Below are 12,836 nucleotides of genomic sequence, written 5' to 3'. Positions count from 1 at the left end.
TTACGTGCAAGTATATGCAAATGTCACGAGCATATCCACTTTTTTGTGATGCAAACAATTTTTTATGCGAATATAACAACATGAACTGCAGCATGAAGTCACGTAACTTTTTCGCGTGTGTGCGTCTTGAGCAATGTAAAAACGTTTCGTATCTTTTCACAAATTATCAGTAGTTCTTGGCTTCCACGGTAGTAGTTTTTTTTACATTTTGAGGTTGTCATGTCTGCAGGTCTAGTACTTGTTACACAATTAGAAAATTCTGCTATCAGATTTGCTTTATATCTAACCCTTCCTCTTGGGCCTCAAAGGAGGATCAACCGCGCTCGCCTTGCACAACTTAGTTAGGGGTGTACTTGCGTGCGCCTATAGTTGTACGGCCGACTTCACACTGCCTGGTTTCAAGCGCTTGTCTCGTCGACGATGAGAGGCAGGTCACCGCCACGGCCTTCTAGAGAGAAAGTATGATCTCTCAAACCCGTTAAAAGTCTGGCTTCCCAGGAAGGCCCTACGGGTGACAGCCTTTGCCCGGAGCTCTTCTTCGTACCTAAAACTGTATGTATGTATGTATGGGTGGCCGCTACCAAGGTGCTTGTGACTGTCGAATCATCCAATAGGGCTCTCTCATGGCCGGAACAGTGGACTTTCGTGGTTCTCCTTATCTGTGCTAAAGTGAATTGCACCTGATTTCTTCGCAATAAAGCGAACACACATCCAATATTGCTTGTAGATCAGAGACACTACTTGCCAGTGCCACAATACGCTGTACGCCCGTTCTGCGTACAGCAGAACGGGCGGAATGCGTCTGTAGTTGTTCCCTTCCAACATGTATGAGAGATCGAAGCCTCGGCTACACGCTGTCAGCCGCTTATGCCAGAAATGAGTAGCACAAAGAGCATTGCAGACACTGTATATCCCTGTCTCGGATCCTTCTGGACCACTATTAGCGGAGTGATGCCACCTTCCCAGTTATATACTGCAGGGTTGTCTCCATAGACTGCCTGCAGTATGTGGAGCAAGATGTCAGGTATTGCCCGTTCCTGCTGTATCGTCCGTAGCACTGCGTGCTTTGAGGAGTCTTATTCCTAAGGGATGTCTGGAAAGGCCATTGCTATTTCTCTGCCCTCAAGTCAAGCAATCTCTATTGTATGAGATACAATAAACAGGTTGTCCTCTAGACGTCGGCCAGTACTACAGCCATCCTGCAATTCTCTCAGGACATTAGCCACTTCAACCCAGCACTGGATCGGAACCCTGAGAATGCGACCTCCATAAACCCGATGCCCCTGTTATTGGCACATAACTCTCAGGAGTGCCTTCGTCAGCACCGTTCTTCAGCATGTCTGATCTTGGAGACCCTCCAGCTTTGCAATATAGATACACTTATCAGTAGTGCATAAAGCACGTTCTGCATTACTTACCGCGTCCGTTTGCCACATTTCTTCAGCAGCAAGGGGGTATGCCAGCCAGCCTAGCTGCTGATTTTCCCGCAATGCGTTTCAAGGCGCTCTCGAGGCGCTCTCGAGCTCCCCTTGCGTAATGTGTTCTTCCGGTGGCCCTAAACGTCTGTTCTTTCTTTTTATTTTATTCTTGGCGAGTGCACATTTTTCGGCACTCAAATGTTTCATCGCCAGACGAGTTTTCGTCGAACACTTGACAATGTGTTCTTCCGCTTCCTCAATTTAAAGCCGAGATGCGAGCATAGGGTTGTCGGTATTATGCAACAAGTCTATAAGAGCAACGAAATTGGTTACAAGGCAACAAAGTGAAAAAGAAGTATACAATCCATGCTGTAAATGTAACTGGACAGCGAAGCTGTAAACAACTAGAACGAGTACATATTGCGAGGTAGGTTGAAATTATTCACGTGGCGACATTCACATGTACTTTATCTAATTATTAATCTAAAAAGTTTCGACTGCCGGCGACTTGGCTTCCGCTGCTACTTCGTACACCTACAAAAAGCGGACTAGAGAGAAGAGAAATTCGTCGCGCCTCTACGCACGCTGCTCTTCAGGAGTCCTCACTATACGTAACCTTCACATACCGTAGAACTGTCACAACACAAACCACTTGCTAGGCGGGTTCTTCTTTTATGTGCGAAAGTGTAGTTACGTCACTCCCTGCTTCGTATGCTGCAGTCAAGCTGCCGTCGGCGCGAAAACTTGCGTAACAGTAATTTTTGCCGGAAAGTCCATGCGGGGAGCGCTACGTGTTTCGCATTGCTTATAGGCGCAGGAGCACCTTATCATCAATTAGGTGGTTCGGATGCTTGTTTTGAACATGTTCTTTATTGAAATGTATGCCGCCGTGTATGATGTACACATGACTTCAAGGAATGTATGCACTGTTCGCTTCACTTTGCTGAGTGCTTGCAGGGACTGAAATAAATGCGTCGTCGGTTTCCAGAGCGAGCGCTGCGGAGGCAGAGGAACTAGCTATAGTGTTAACCATCACGACGAGAGCGCCCAAGGGAGTGCGTCATGTAGTTCTGACGGACTGTCAGACGGCATGCAGAAATTTTTCCAGGGCCGCACATCGCATTCTGATTGGGGCGCACCAGCTCCCGCCATACATACGAGGCGTGTGGACTCCAGGGCATGAGTCCTCACGTGGCATTCAGCAGGCACACGCCTACGCCCGAGTGCATGCACACCGGGAGCAGCGAGAGGGTCACGCCCAGCAGTTCCACCCTGAGCCCATACCACCAACATGCACGCACATACTGCAACACTATCGCCTTTCACGAAGAGCACTACCCCGGCCTCATAATGCTCTGACGCGAGAGGAAGCCGTAATATGGCGAAAACTCCGAACAACTACGTATCCTCACTTGAGTTTATACCACGCCATGCACCCTGCGCTGTATTCCTACAAATGCCCACAGTGCAATCAATGCGCAACGCTTTACCACATGGTATGGGCTTGCGCAAGCACACCACAGCTCATACACATAACGCACCCCACAACACGGCAATGTGAGGCAGCGCTGTCCAGCTCAGACTCGACGGACCAGCTCAACCTGGTCAACCTAGCGAGAAGGGCAGCCAAGGCCGTTGGACTCCTGGACAACCCACTGCAGAGCTACCTACGCTCATGTGCTCTTTTCTATAGAGTTTACTCTCTCTAGACTCTGCTTTTGGGGATATGAGCCATTGCATTTAGGAGTATGAGCCACACATGATGATTGTTTTCTGTCGACGTTACGCCACGAAAAAATCTGCGGATCTTGTAAAAGAGCAAATAAGGCCTGCACAGAAAAATACCGAGTGATGAAATTAGCTCCGTTTGTCGCTGGACATGAGTAGCTAGAGACTTATACGGGGGGCACTTTGTTATTACCGCATTTATTCCTATATAGGTCAAACACGAATAAAGGCCGACCCCTATATATTGAACTCGCTGAGAACTAGAAAAATAAAGATTCGAATTTAGGTCGACCGTTATATTGACACGTGTGCTCTTGTATCTTTCTCCTATGACCACTTTTCATTGGCTAAGAAATGTTAAACGTACTCGGTCGGTGCAAGATGCACCTGCATGTATCGACAGTTTCTCAAATGTCATCGATAGTTCTATCAGTTGTCTGCTGTCACCGAACCTTGTGCAATCTGACTGCATGCGCGACGCGAATTGCATAGTACTTTCTGGAAGGCACGCGGGTACCATATATTACGCTGAAACCTTCGACGAGTTGTAGTGACTGTGTTCGTCACAGTCACTACCACGTGACAGTATAAACGCCGACGAGCTAGACCTGCTGATCAAATTTTCGACGATCGTTGTGCTTTGAGTGTGGCCTGTTTTCTGTGCGCAGATTCGCCCAATAAAAAAAATCGTGATTTGCAGTTCTTGCAACTGCGTTTTTCACCATCAGTACAACGTAACAATATATTGAACTTGCTGATAAATGAAAAAAATGATTGTAACATAGGTCTACCCACATCTTAGAAAAACGAAAAGCTCTTAGCATGACAAACCTTTGGTTACCGTAAGCTCAGCTACTTAACCTCGCCCGTCGATGCCGCGAGCTGCATCCTGGTCGGAACTGTCAGGGAAATCATCCTCGTGGAATGCTTCGCCGGCGTCTTCGACACCCCGCACTATGTCGTCTGCAGCACCGCCAAGTGCGCTGCATATGCAGCATTTCTTAAAGCCGGTGTGGATAATCTCCAGACTGAGTTTACGGCAGGCGGGACGAGGGAATTCCATTAGCTTGGTGGTACAACTACATTTGTTCACGAATATAAGTCAAGACTGTGGTAACGAATAAGGTCGATAGCTCATTTTGGGTAACGTAAAAAAGAAGAACGATCGATATTAAGATAAACATGTTAACTTGATGCCTCCGCCTTTGAGCTGCATCTGTTCAAAAATTAGCGTACGTTACGTTCATTCGTACAACATTACAATACGCCTCGGTGATCTGTAACCCGCATCAAAAATATTTAACTCGATCGCGGCCGTTCAAAGTCGCCAAGTGCGCTGCATTGCCTCGCATTACGACGGCAAACAAGTGTCAGTGCAAATAAATCATCCCCGGACCTTCTCCCGTTCGCTCACCACCGCCGAATAACGCGTCTACGTCTGTTTCGTAACTTCTATTACAACTTTTCTGGCTTGCGTAATTCCTCCAGCGCGTATTTTGCGAACGATGTTTACCTCTTTATGTGTTCAGCGGGTATTCGGCAAAGCAGTAGCCGTTAATGAGTCACTGTTACCTGCTGCCACTGACGACTGCAATAAACTCCCATATTATAGAGCATGTAACGGAAACGTAACTCGAAAAGCTTAAGGAGCTAGTTGCTACTTACTACAAGTGTTAATGTACGACATTCATATATTATTATGTCATGTTGTGTATCGTTTCCTGTGTTCGGCTCTCCAACTCTGTCGTTATATTTTTCAACTTTTTGCCTTCATCGCCTTATGCTTCTAACATTATGAAACATTTTTGTAATTTGTTCTCCTTCGTGTAATGCCGCAATGGGGTCTTTAAAGGAAAAAAAAAATATGATTGATGATGATGATGACGAACGATCGATACCGGTCAGACAGCAGCCGCAGAGTCATGCTGTGGAGCTTGCTGAGGACTTGGTTCCTGGCGACGAGCGCTTTCTACGCCCTGCGACCCGCCGTGAGCGCGGCGCTGTTCCTGGTCTTCGGGGCGGGCGAGCTGCTGTGCATGTGTCTGGGCGTTGCCGCAGCTGTCTGTCTCAAGGGCCGCTCGGTGCTCGAGGTCAGGGAGAGGACGGAGGAACCGGAGTGCCTCAGGGACCCGGCCCTGGGAGCTCACGAGTTCGTCACTTTGGATGTACGTGAGTTCACGTAACCGAGCCACAGAGAGCGTATATCGCTGAGTCCGCTCGCGGCTTGCACCTGTGAATGCGACACACGCTGTATACTCAACGTCTGTAACTGCTCGCGGAATGGCGCCGATCGAATCGGCCGTGTGCCATCACGATGCAGGAAAAGTTGGCGATTCACCAGGCTGACGAGGTGGCGTGCACAAAAGCAAACAAAAAAATCATGGTAGACCTATTGTATGCGGGGGAATCAGAAAGTCTTGCCCCTATTTTTTTGTTAGCCACAATAAGGTACGTACATGTAATTACCAATATACGTACCCCATCTCCCCATCGGTTCATACATTCGTCCCATCGCAGCCGTAAATTTGAAATGCCCCTGTCGTAAGTCAGCGAGGCACGCGGCCTCTCCGAGCATTGTCATGCAAGTCTTCAGGACATTTAGCGAACTCGCAACACCACCCCTTCACGCTTCTCAAAGCGCGACACCTTTGCCCATACGTCGGCTGGATTTCTCTGTGGATTTCCCTCCACAGAAGATGCATCACACTTCGTTGCTTGTACGCCGTGGAGGTGTGAAGCACAACCGCCGTCTTCAACAACTGACAGCAGCGCCGTGCCACGGGACTATCGGCACATAAGGCTGGGCCAGTCCAAGAAAGGCCCACCACAGGTTATGGACATGTCGACTTCGCATTTGCAGCCATAATTTGGCAAAAAATAGGGGCAAAGGATTTCTGGTTCGCCTTCGTAAGATGCAGTGATAACGTTGCGAAGCGAACTTTCCACGTGGGTGAAGTTGCATGTTGTCCTTCGTGGCATTACTTCCATTGTTATCACGAAGCAAAGTTTCATTGATTTATTTACACATATTTCTACAGCACCGTCATGGGCATTGTTATAGGCCGGAAACACACAAACGAGTACAAAAAATATAATAAAGAGATGAGAATTCATTGAGAAAGCGTAGAGAGGTCAGCCTGAGGTAACAGTCCTTTAATCAGCTGCTCTGCTCAGAGGGAATGAAAAGTGGACAATAAGGCGGGCACAATGAGTGATGATGAGGATAGACAATGCGATGTCGTTATATACAGGTACATATCTCAAGGACCCGTTCAAATCCTTAAATTAAGGATTTAAGCAGAAATTCTAAGACAGTTTGGATGGCTCGCTTCGTTGATATTGTGTCCGGCCGAGAACCCAGCAATACTTTTTCACTGAGCGGCCTAGATCATACAAAATATAATGCACATTTGAGACATCTGCAGCACATTAGTAAAACCATATGGCAATACAACGACAACAGCAAATAGTCAATACCCCAAAATGTTCCACAAAATGTATGCGTGAATAAATTTATATGTTAATTTATCTACTTGTGACTGTATTTTGCGTGTACACCAGAAGAAGCCCAGATAGCCAGATATTTACTAGCAGACTGTGTTACCTGTGTTTGATGGGTATATATACTGTCGATGGCCCTACTTGAACAGAAACAGCGCAAAGGAACAGGACGTACGAAACCGTTGGACAACGACGCTGTGTCTGTCCCTTTCTTACGTCTTGTAGCTTTGCAATGTTTCTGCCCAAGTCATGGACCAACCAGGCCTTAACGCGTACGCTTCTGGTTATACCACTTCGCTACCGCCCTCCTTATTTCTCAAAATGATAAGTGTTAAAGAGTACTTCACTCAGCCATCATAGCAGGCAAATGTGCCGTCGCCTTGGCAGAAGTAATCGGCCAGAAAAGGAAGCGCTGTTTGTTCCTTCCTCGAATCAAATTAAGAGTCCGTGATAAATGACCGGCCCAGCCGTTCTCATCGATCATCTCGTGATGCTGTAGTAGTCGTCGCCTGACCACATATTGCTCTTTTCTAGTCGTACTTCCTTTGAGTGGCACTATACCATCCAGAACCTTTCTTTTTTTATGTTGCTTAATCTCATGGGCATGAAAATACTTTTTTTACGGATATTCCTGTTCCATCCTATGCCAAAATTTGACCATTAGCGCATCCCGATAGGAAGATACATGCGGCGTGACCTGCCGCTAGTAGTCAATCATTGTGCAGCATTCAGAGGTTCTGGGCCTGAGCGGCCTCTGAGACCTGTGACGGTAACACCAACGCCTCGAGCGGGCTGCAACGCGGTGTGACTGCTGACGCCGCTACATAGGAATTTTGGGCGCTGCCCTTAAGGCCATATGCCGAACTTCACCCCAATGCACCAGCGTAGCTTAATAGGCGGCATTTTAAAAGGTGGCCCGAATTTGAACAACTTTCAGTTAGAAATATAGAGAGAGTGTGTCCTACTAGTAACATGTGTTTTTGTGACACTTAATAGTAATTTTCATGCTGCGTTATAGTAGTGTTTTAATCCCGACCAAAACACTGCTATAACGCAGCAGCAGAGACGTGACGAGTAAGTACCGTAAATAAGCATGTTAATAAAAGAGCCTACCCTCTCGACGCTGCTGAATGTTGCTGAAATTCGGGTGGCCTTCTGAAATGTAATTTCGTTAACATGGTGTCCACTGAGTTACGTTGGTGCTCTGCGGTGAAGTTCGACAGGTGAAGGGGCAATGTCTAATAATTTATGTGCATGAGACGGTTCCTAGCCCCGTGTTCGCATCTGATCAACAGAAACTAGGGCAAATTTAGTGAAAACTGAAGCGAGCTGGAAAATGATGCCGTATACTACTGTAAGACTGCTTGATGATGCTGGGCTGGTTGGGGAATTCCTTTCAAGTAAATGAATTTTGAACCCTCGTATATGGCGGCCTTACGAGAGTTCATGACTGCCGTTAATAGCGAACACGCTTATCGACGTGCTTATCCGGCGTTTGCACCAAACTTCCACAAGCGGTATTTTGCAGCCCACCTCGCACATGTTTGGAAAGCCATGTATACAGTCTTTGTGTGAGACAAACTCATTTGTATGTGTGCATAATGTGTGAAGTACGGTGCACGTGTTGATTGCGAGTCTCTCTTTCTTTGTCTTTTGCCTCTACAGGACGGTGTGACATTGCACTACGTGTCTGCTGGAAGTCGAGACAGGCCCTTGGTGCTTCTGCTCCACGGATTCCCCGACATTTGGTACACGTGGCACAAGCAGATACTCGAGCTCAAGAAAAACTACTGGTAACTACGTTTCTCGATCTACCAAAACATTTTCCTTTCTTTGCATTGGTAGTACGTCGGATTGTATCGCGACCAACTTATTGCGGCGCACTTGGTGCGTCTTGCAAAATATTAGACTTATAGTGAACTCATATATGCGATGTGACAAACTTGTTTTACCAATTACCACATGAACTGTTCATAGTGAGAATGGCGAAATATACGATAATAGTTTTTTTTTATACCTGACGGGTGCACGGAAATGACACAGTCCTGAAGATAAAGGGACACTGAAAAAATTTTTTAGGTCCAACTAGATCGTGAGATTTGTCTTTTTAACACTAAGTTCGTCATTCGTAGAAATAGGAGGGCTTTTGTAAGCGAAAAAAATGACGAAAATGGATAAATCAGAGGGGTGCAACCTTTTTCAGAATATAGCTTGCCTCTCATGTGACGTCAGCGCGGGCCGATTCACAGGAAACGGCAGAGTCGAATGCCACGTGGAGATTACGTCAACTTTTCCGTTGTGGCATGGGTGATTAAAAATGAGGAGCAGGTGCGGGAATAGTTATTGATAGTATTTAAAGTCACATACTGGCACAGAACGCGATGGAAGACTTATAGACGAATAATCTCTTGATCTAACTAGGCGTAGTACTTTTAGTCCCCTGTAATGGAATAAAGATCATTAATAAATGAACGAAGTAAGAAAATCATAGTCGGCCAACGTAGCAGTTCGGGCTAATTGTCCTTCCATACTAGAAACTTTAGTGCACTGCGAATATGAGTGCAGATGCTAGTACTACAAAAAAACACATGTCATGACCTCATGTTTCACCCATTTTACATGAGGCCATGCTTTCTTGCCACACGCAGCGTTCTTTTAAGAGAAGATGCTGCTTTATGGGCAGTATAAATTGCAGTAAACATTGCAGGAAGAGCTTACTAATACCAACTAAACTCGCATCAGTGATGTCGCGTAGCCAACTTTCGCAAGTGAACGTTTCATGCTACCGCTCCCTTCTCCGGATCACTGGGCCATGTCTCCGAAATTCAGACAGCGTCATCTTAAACCCTCGGTGCGCGGGAAGGGAGCGCGCGCTCAAGGCCCTCTCGAATCGTCCTCGCACATGTCGCTGCCTCTTCCCTAGCCTCCCACCGCTCCAACTATCCTCTGGGGCTTCGCGCTAGGCTCAGTGCAAGGCTCGATGTTCAAGGACATCGTCACACCGAAAACGTTTCCGGTTACGAGAAAAAAAGGAGGGGGTGGGGAAGATGCACCGTGTTAATTCTTGATCTTGAGCTGGATTACTCAGAACCCGCCGTGGTTGCTCAGTGGCTATGGTGTTGGGCTGCTGAGCACGAGGTCGCGGGATCGAATCCCGGCCACGGCGGCCGAATCTCGATGGGGGCGAAATGCGAAAACACCCATGTGCTTAGATTTAGGTGCACGTTAAAGAACCCCAGGTGGTCAAAATTTCCGGAGTCCTCCACTACGGCGTGCCTCATAATCAGAAAGTGGTTTTGGCACGTAAAACCCCAAATATTATTATTATTATGGATTACTCAGAGGCGTGCATTACTAGCATGAGCAATGGGAACACATGTTTAATTAACTAACAACAATTAACTAATTAACTATTTTACAGCACACGCTGCAATTTACAAATTGTAGCGGGTGAGCTTTCAAGACGCGTCCACTTGAAATGAATTGCCAGAAGGGCATCCGTTTCAATATATTATTTGCCCAAAAGTGGGACGAAATATACGGCCGTTCCAGTTACTTCTGTGCTTGAATGCAAAAAGAGCTGCCGATTAAAGTTGCACGTTGGGCTTGTTTGCATATCATGATGAAGGCAAAAGGCGTAGCGCATCAGAAGCAGGACAAAAGAAGAAGACAACACACACGGTTAGCGCCAAACGTGTGTGTCGTCTGTGTTTTTTCTTTCTGTTTCTGACGCGCTGCGTCTTTTGCCTCCTGCAGAAAGAGCGTTTCGTAAATGGAACAACAGTGCATTCTCACGGTCAGTTTGATGGCGCATATCTCCACAGTGGTGTCATTCTATAAATTCATTCCAAGGGGATACGCCTTTTAAACTCAGCGGCTACAATTCGTAAATTGCAATATGAGCCGTAAATAACTAAATAAGAATTTAATTACTGATATTTTTATTAATTATTTGAATATGCGTTTGATTTCTCGTACAAGTAATGTCAACAAGCTAGCTACGGGACTTGAGTTATGGCATTTGCAAAGCCGATTTGTAAAGAATCCGCAAAACTTAGAAATGATGCCCCTATAGATTGCAAAATGTGCGTTGGATCTGCATGAACATTTTCTCTCGCGGCGTCGCCCTAAGAGGGTTTCAGGCAGCCAGGACAGCAAATACATACACGCAAATACATACACGCAAATACATACACGGTGTTTCAGAGAACACTTTCAAAAATTTTTAAAGTTGTCTGTGGCGGATATCCCAATTCTAGTTCATGAGCTGGTCTACTCGAAGCGGCGGACAATACTTGCTCAAAAAATTGAGATGCAAAATCGACTAATTAATAAAAAGCTCTAATTAGGTTTTTAACTAATTATATTATGGCCCATGTTGCAATTAAATTCCAGCCGTGGAGTTCGCAAGGCGGATCCACTTGGAATGAATTTTCAAGACGACACCAGTTTCGAGATATAAATTCCCTAACTATGCGGAGTAATGCGTTGGCATTCTAGTTAATTTGTTAACAAAACGTCGTTTCATGCACTGAAGCACACAAGTAACTGGAACGCCAATGCATTTCTCCGTAAAGTTCGGGAATTTGTCTAAACTGGTGTCGAACTGTAAATTCGTTTTAAGTGTATCCGCCTTGCGAAGTCCACTGCTAAAATTTGTAAATTGTAATATCGGTCATAAGAGAATTAGCCATGAAGTTAATTAGTGAATGCTTGTTAATTCGTCGATTTTACATCTCAATTTTTTGTGCGAGTAGTGTCCCCCGCTTCGAGTAGACCACCTCGTGAACTAGAATTGAGCTATCTGCCACAGGCAACCTTTAAAAAATAAAAAAAAAGTGTTGACTGGGACACCCTGTACATACATACATACATACATACATACATACATACATACATACATACATACATACATACATACATACATACATACATACATACATACATACATACATACATACATACATACATACATAGGGACATGACGTCGATTCCCGTCCATAGTGAACGAGAAAAAGGGGGGTTAACCGAGGGGCCTGAATTTTATTAATCATATCATGAGAAGCCAATAAACGAAGACGCCAAGGACAACGTAGGGGAAATTACTTGTACTTACTCATTGAATTAAAGAAATGATAAACTAATGGCAACGAAAGTGGATGAAAAAACAACTTGCCGATGATGCTCGAATAGACTAAGCCTAAACTCAGTGTGCCGCATTACGGAGAATTAGAGCCCACGGATTTTGGCCGACCAGGCCGTTCTGAAAGCACGTCTCTACGGGCAGTCTACAGGTAAGCAATAAATAAAGCCTGAAGCTTTAGCCCATATGCGTTACATATGATAGATAATGTCAGCAATTTTCGAGCTCTGTGCGATGTATGCGGTGGAAGACAGACAGGTCGTTCACTGCAGCAAAATCAAGTGCAAATTATTCTGAGCGGCAAAAAATACGGGAAGCGGCGAAAAAAAAAAGAGAGCTTATGCGGTCACGGCGTTTCGAACTCGGCGGTACACAGCTGCTACGCACGTTCCAAGCAACGCATTAAACCGCAGTTTTTCGGCATCGTGCAACGCGCAGACTCGTCCGCATCCGCGGCGCGTGCCACATTTGAGAACATCTGCGCGTGCACTGCACAAGTGGAACGTCCCCGTTAGCCGAATCGAACGGCTGTGTCGGGCCCGCATAAGCACCGGCAGCGGGCCCTGTAACAGCCGTTGTGCGAAGTGTTACGTGTAGCAGTATATTCTGATATATAAAAAAGAGGAGTGTGGTATAGATCAGCAGCCAATAACTTGCGCGGCCTATTGACGTGTAGCAGCTAGGGGCTCACGCTGTGACTAACCTGTGTTGCAGAGGACTATATCTATCAAGCCCCATTCTTTGGAAGGATGTACGCTGCACGTTAGTGGTCAAAGTCACGCAACGGCAAAGTAAAGGTTCAAGTAAAAGGCTTCGCGAACGGCACGTGAAGGTGAGTTAACTAGTGCGAAAACAAAAGAAAGCGATTTCCTGTAACTGTCGAGCAGAGGTATTAGAACTGCAGATATGCAGAAAGATTCGCTTTGAATATTTATCGAATACGGTACAATGCGGTACAGTACAGAGTACACAGTTTTAGCAGCGCCAAGTTACCGTACGGTAAATGCGGTAATACTGCATCGACACAGGACTGCGCATGAGCACAC

At 46.0% G+C, this 12,836-nt stretch overlaps 1 protein-coding gene across 1 annotated transcript; it reads left to right on the top strand.

Annotated features, from left to right (window-relative positions):
- The first annotated feature begins 5,062 nt into the window (after nt 1-5,062).
- LOC142588628 (epoxide hydrolase 3-like) lies at nt 5,063-8,444 on the top strand. The gene is made up of 2 exons (XM_075700460.1): nt 5,063-5,311; nt 8,313-8,444. Exons 1-2 carry the CDS (start codon nt 5,069-5,071, stop codon nt 8,442-8,444), a joined length of 375 nt encoding a protein of 124 aa, XP_075556575.1. The 5' UTR covers nt 5,063-5,068.
- Nucleotides 8,445-12,836: the final 4,392 nt, after the last annotated feature.

The sequence above is a fragment of the Dermacentor variabilis genome, chromosome 7 (genome assembly GCF_050947875.1).
Source record: "Dermacentor variabilis isolate Ectoservices chromosome 7, ASM5094787v1, whole genome shotgun sequence".
In the NCBI taxonomy this organism is placed as follows: domain Eukaryota; kingdom Metazoa; phylum Arthropoda; class Arachnida; order Ixodida; family Ixodidae; genus Dermacentor; species Dermacentor variabilis.
Note: the sequence above shows the minus strand (reverse complement) of the source record. Positions and strands in the feature narration are given on the sequence as shown.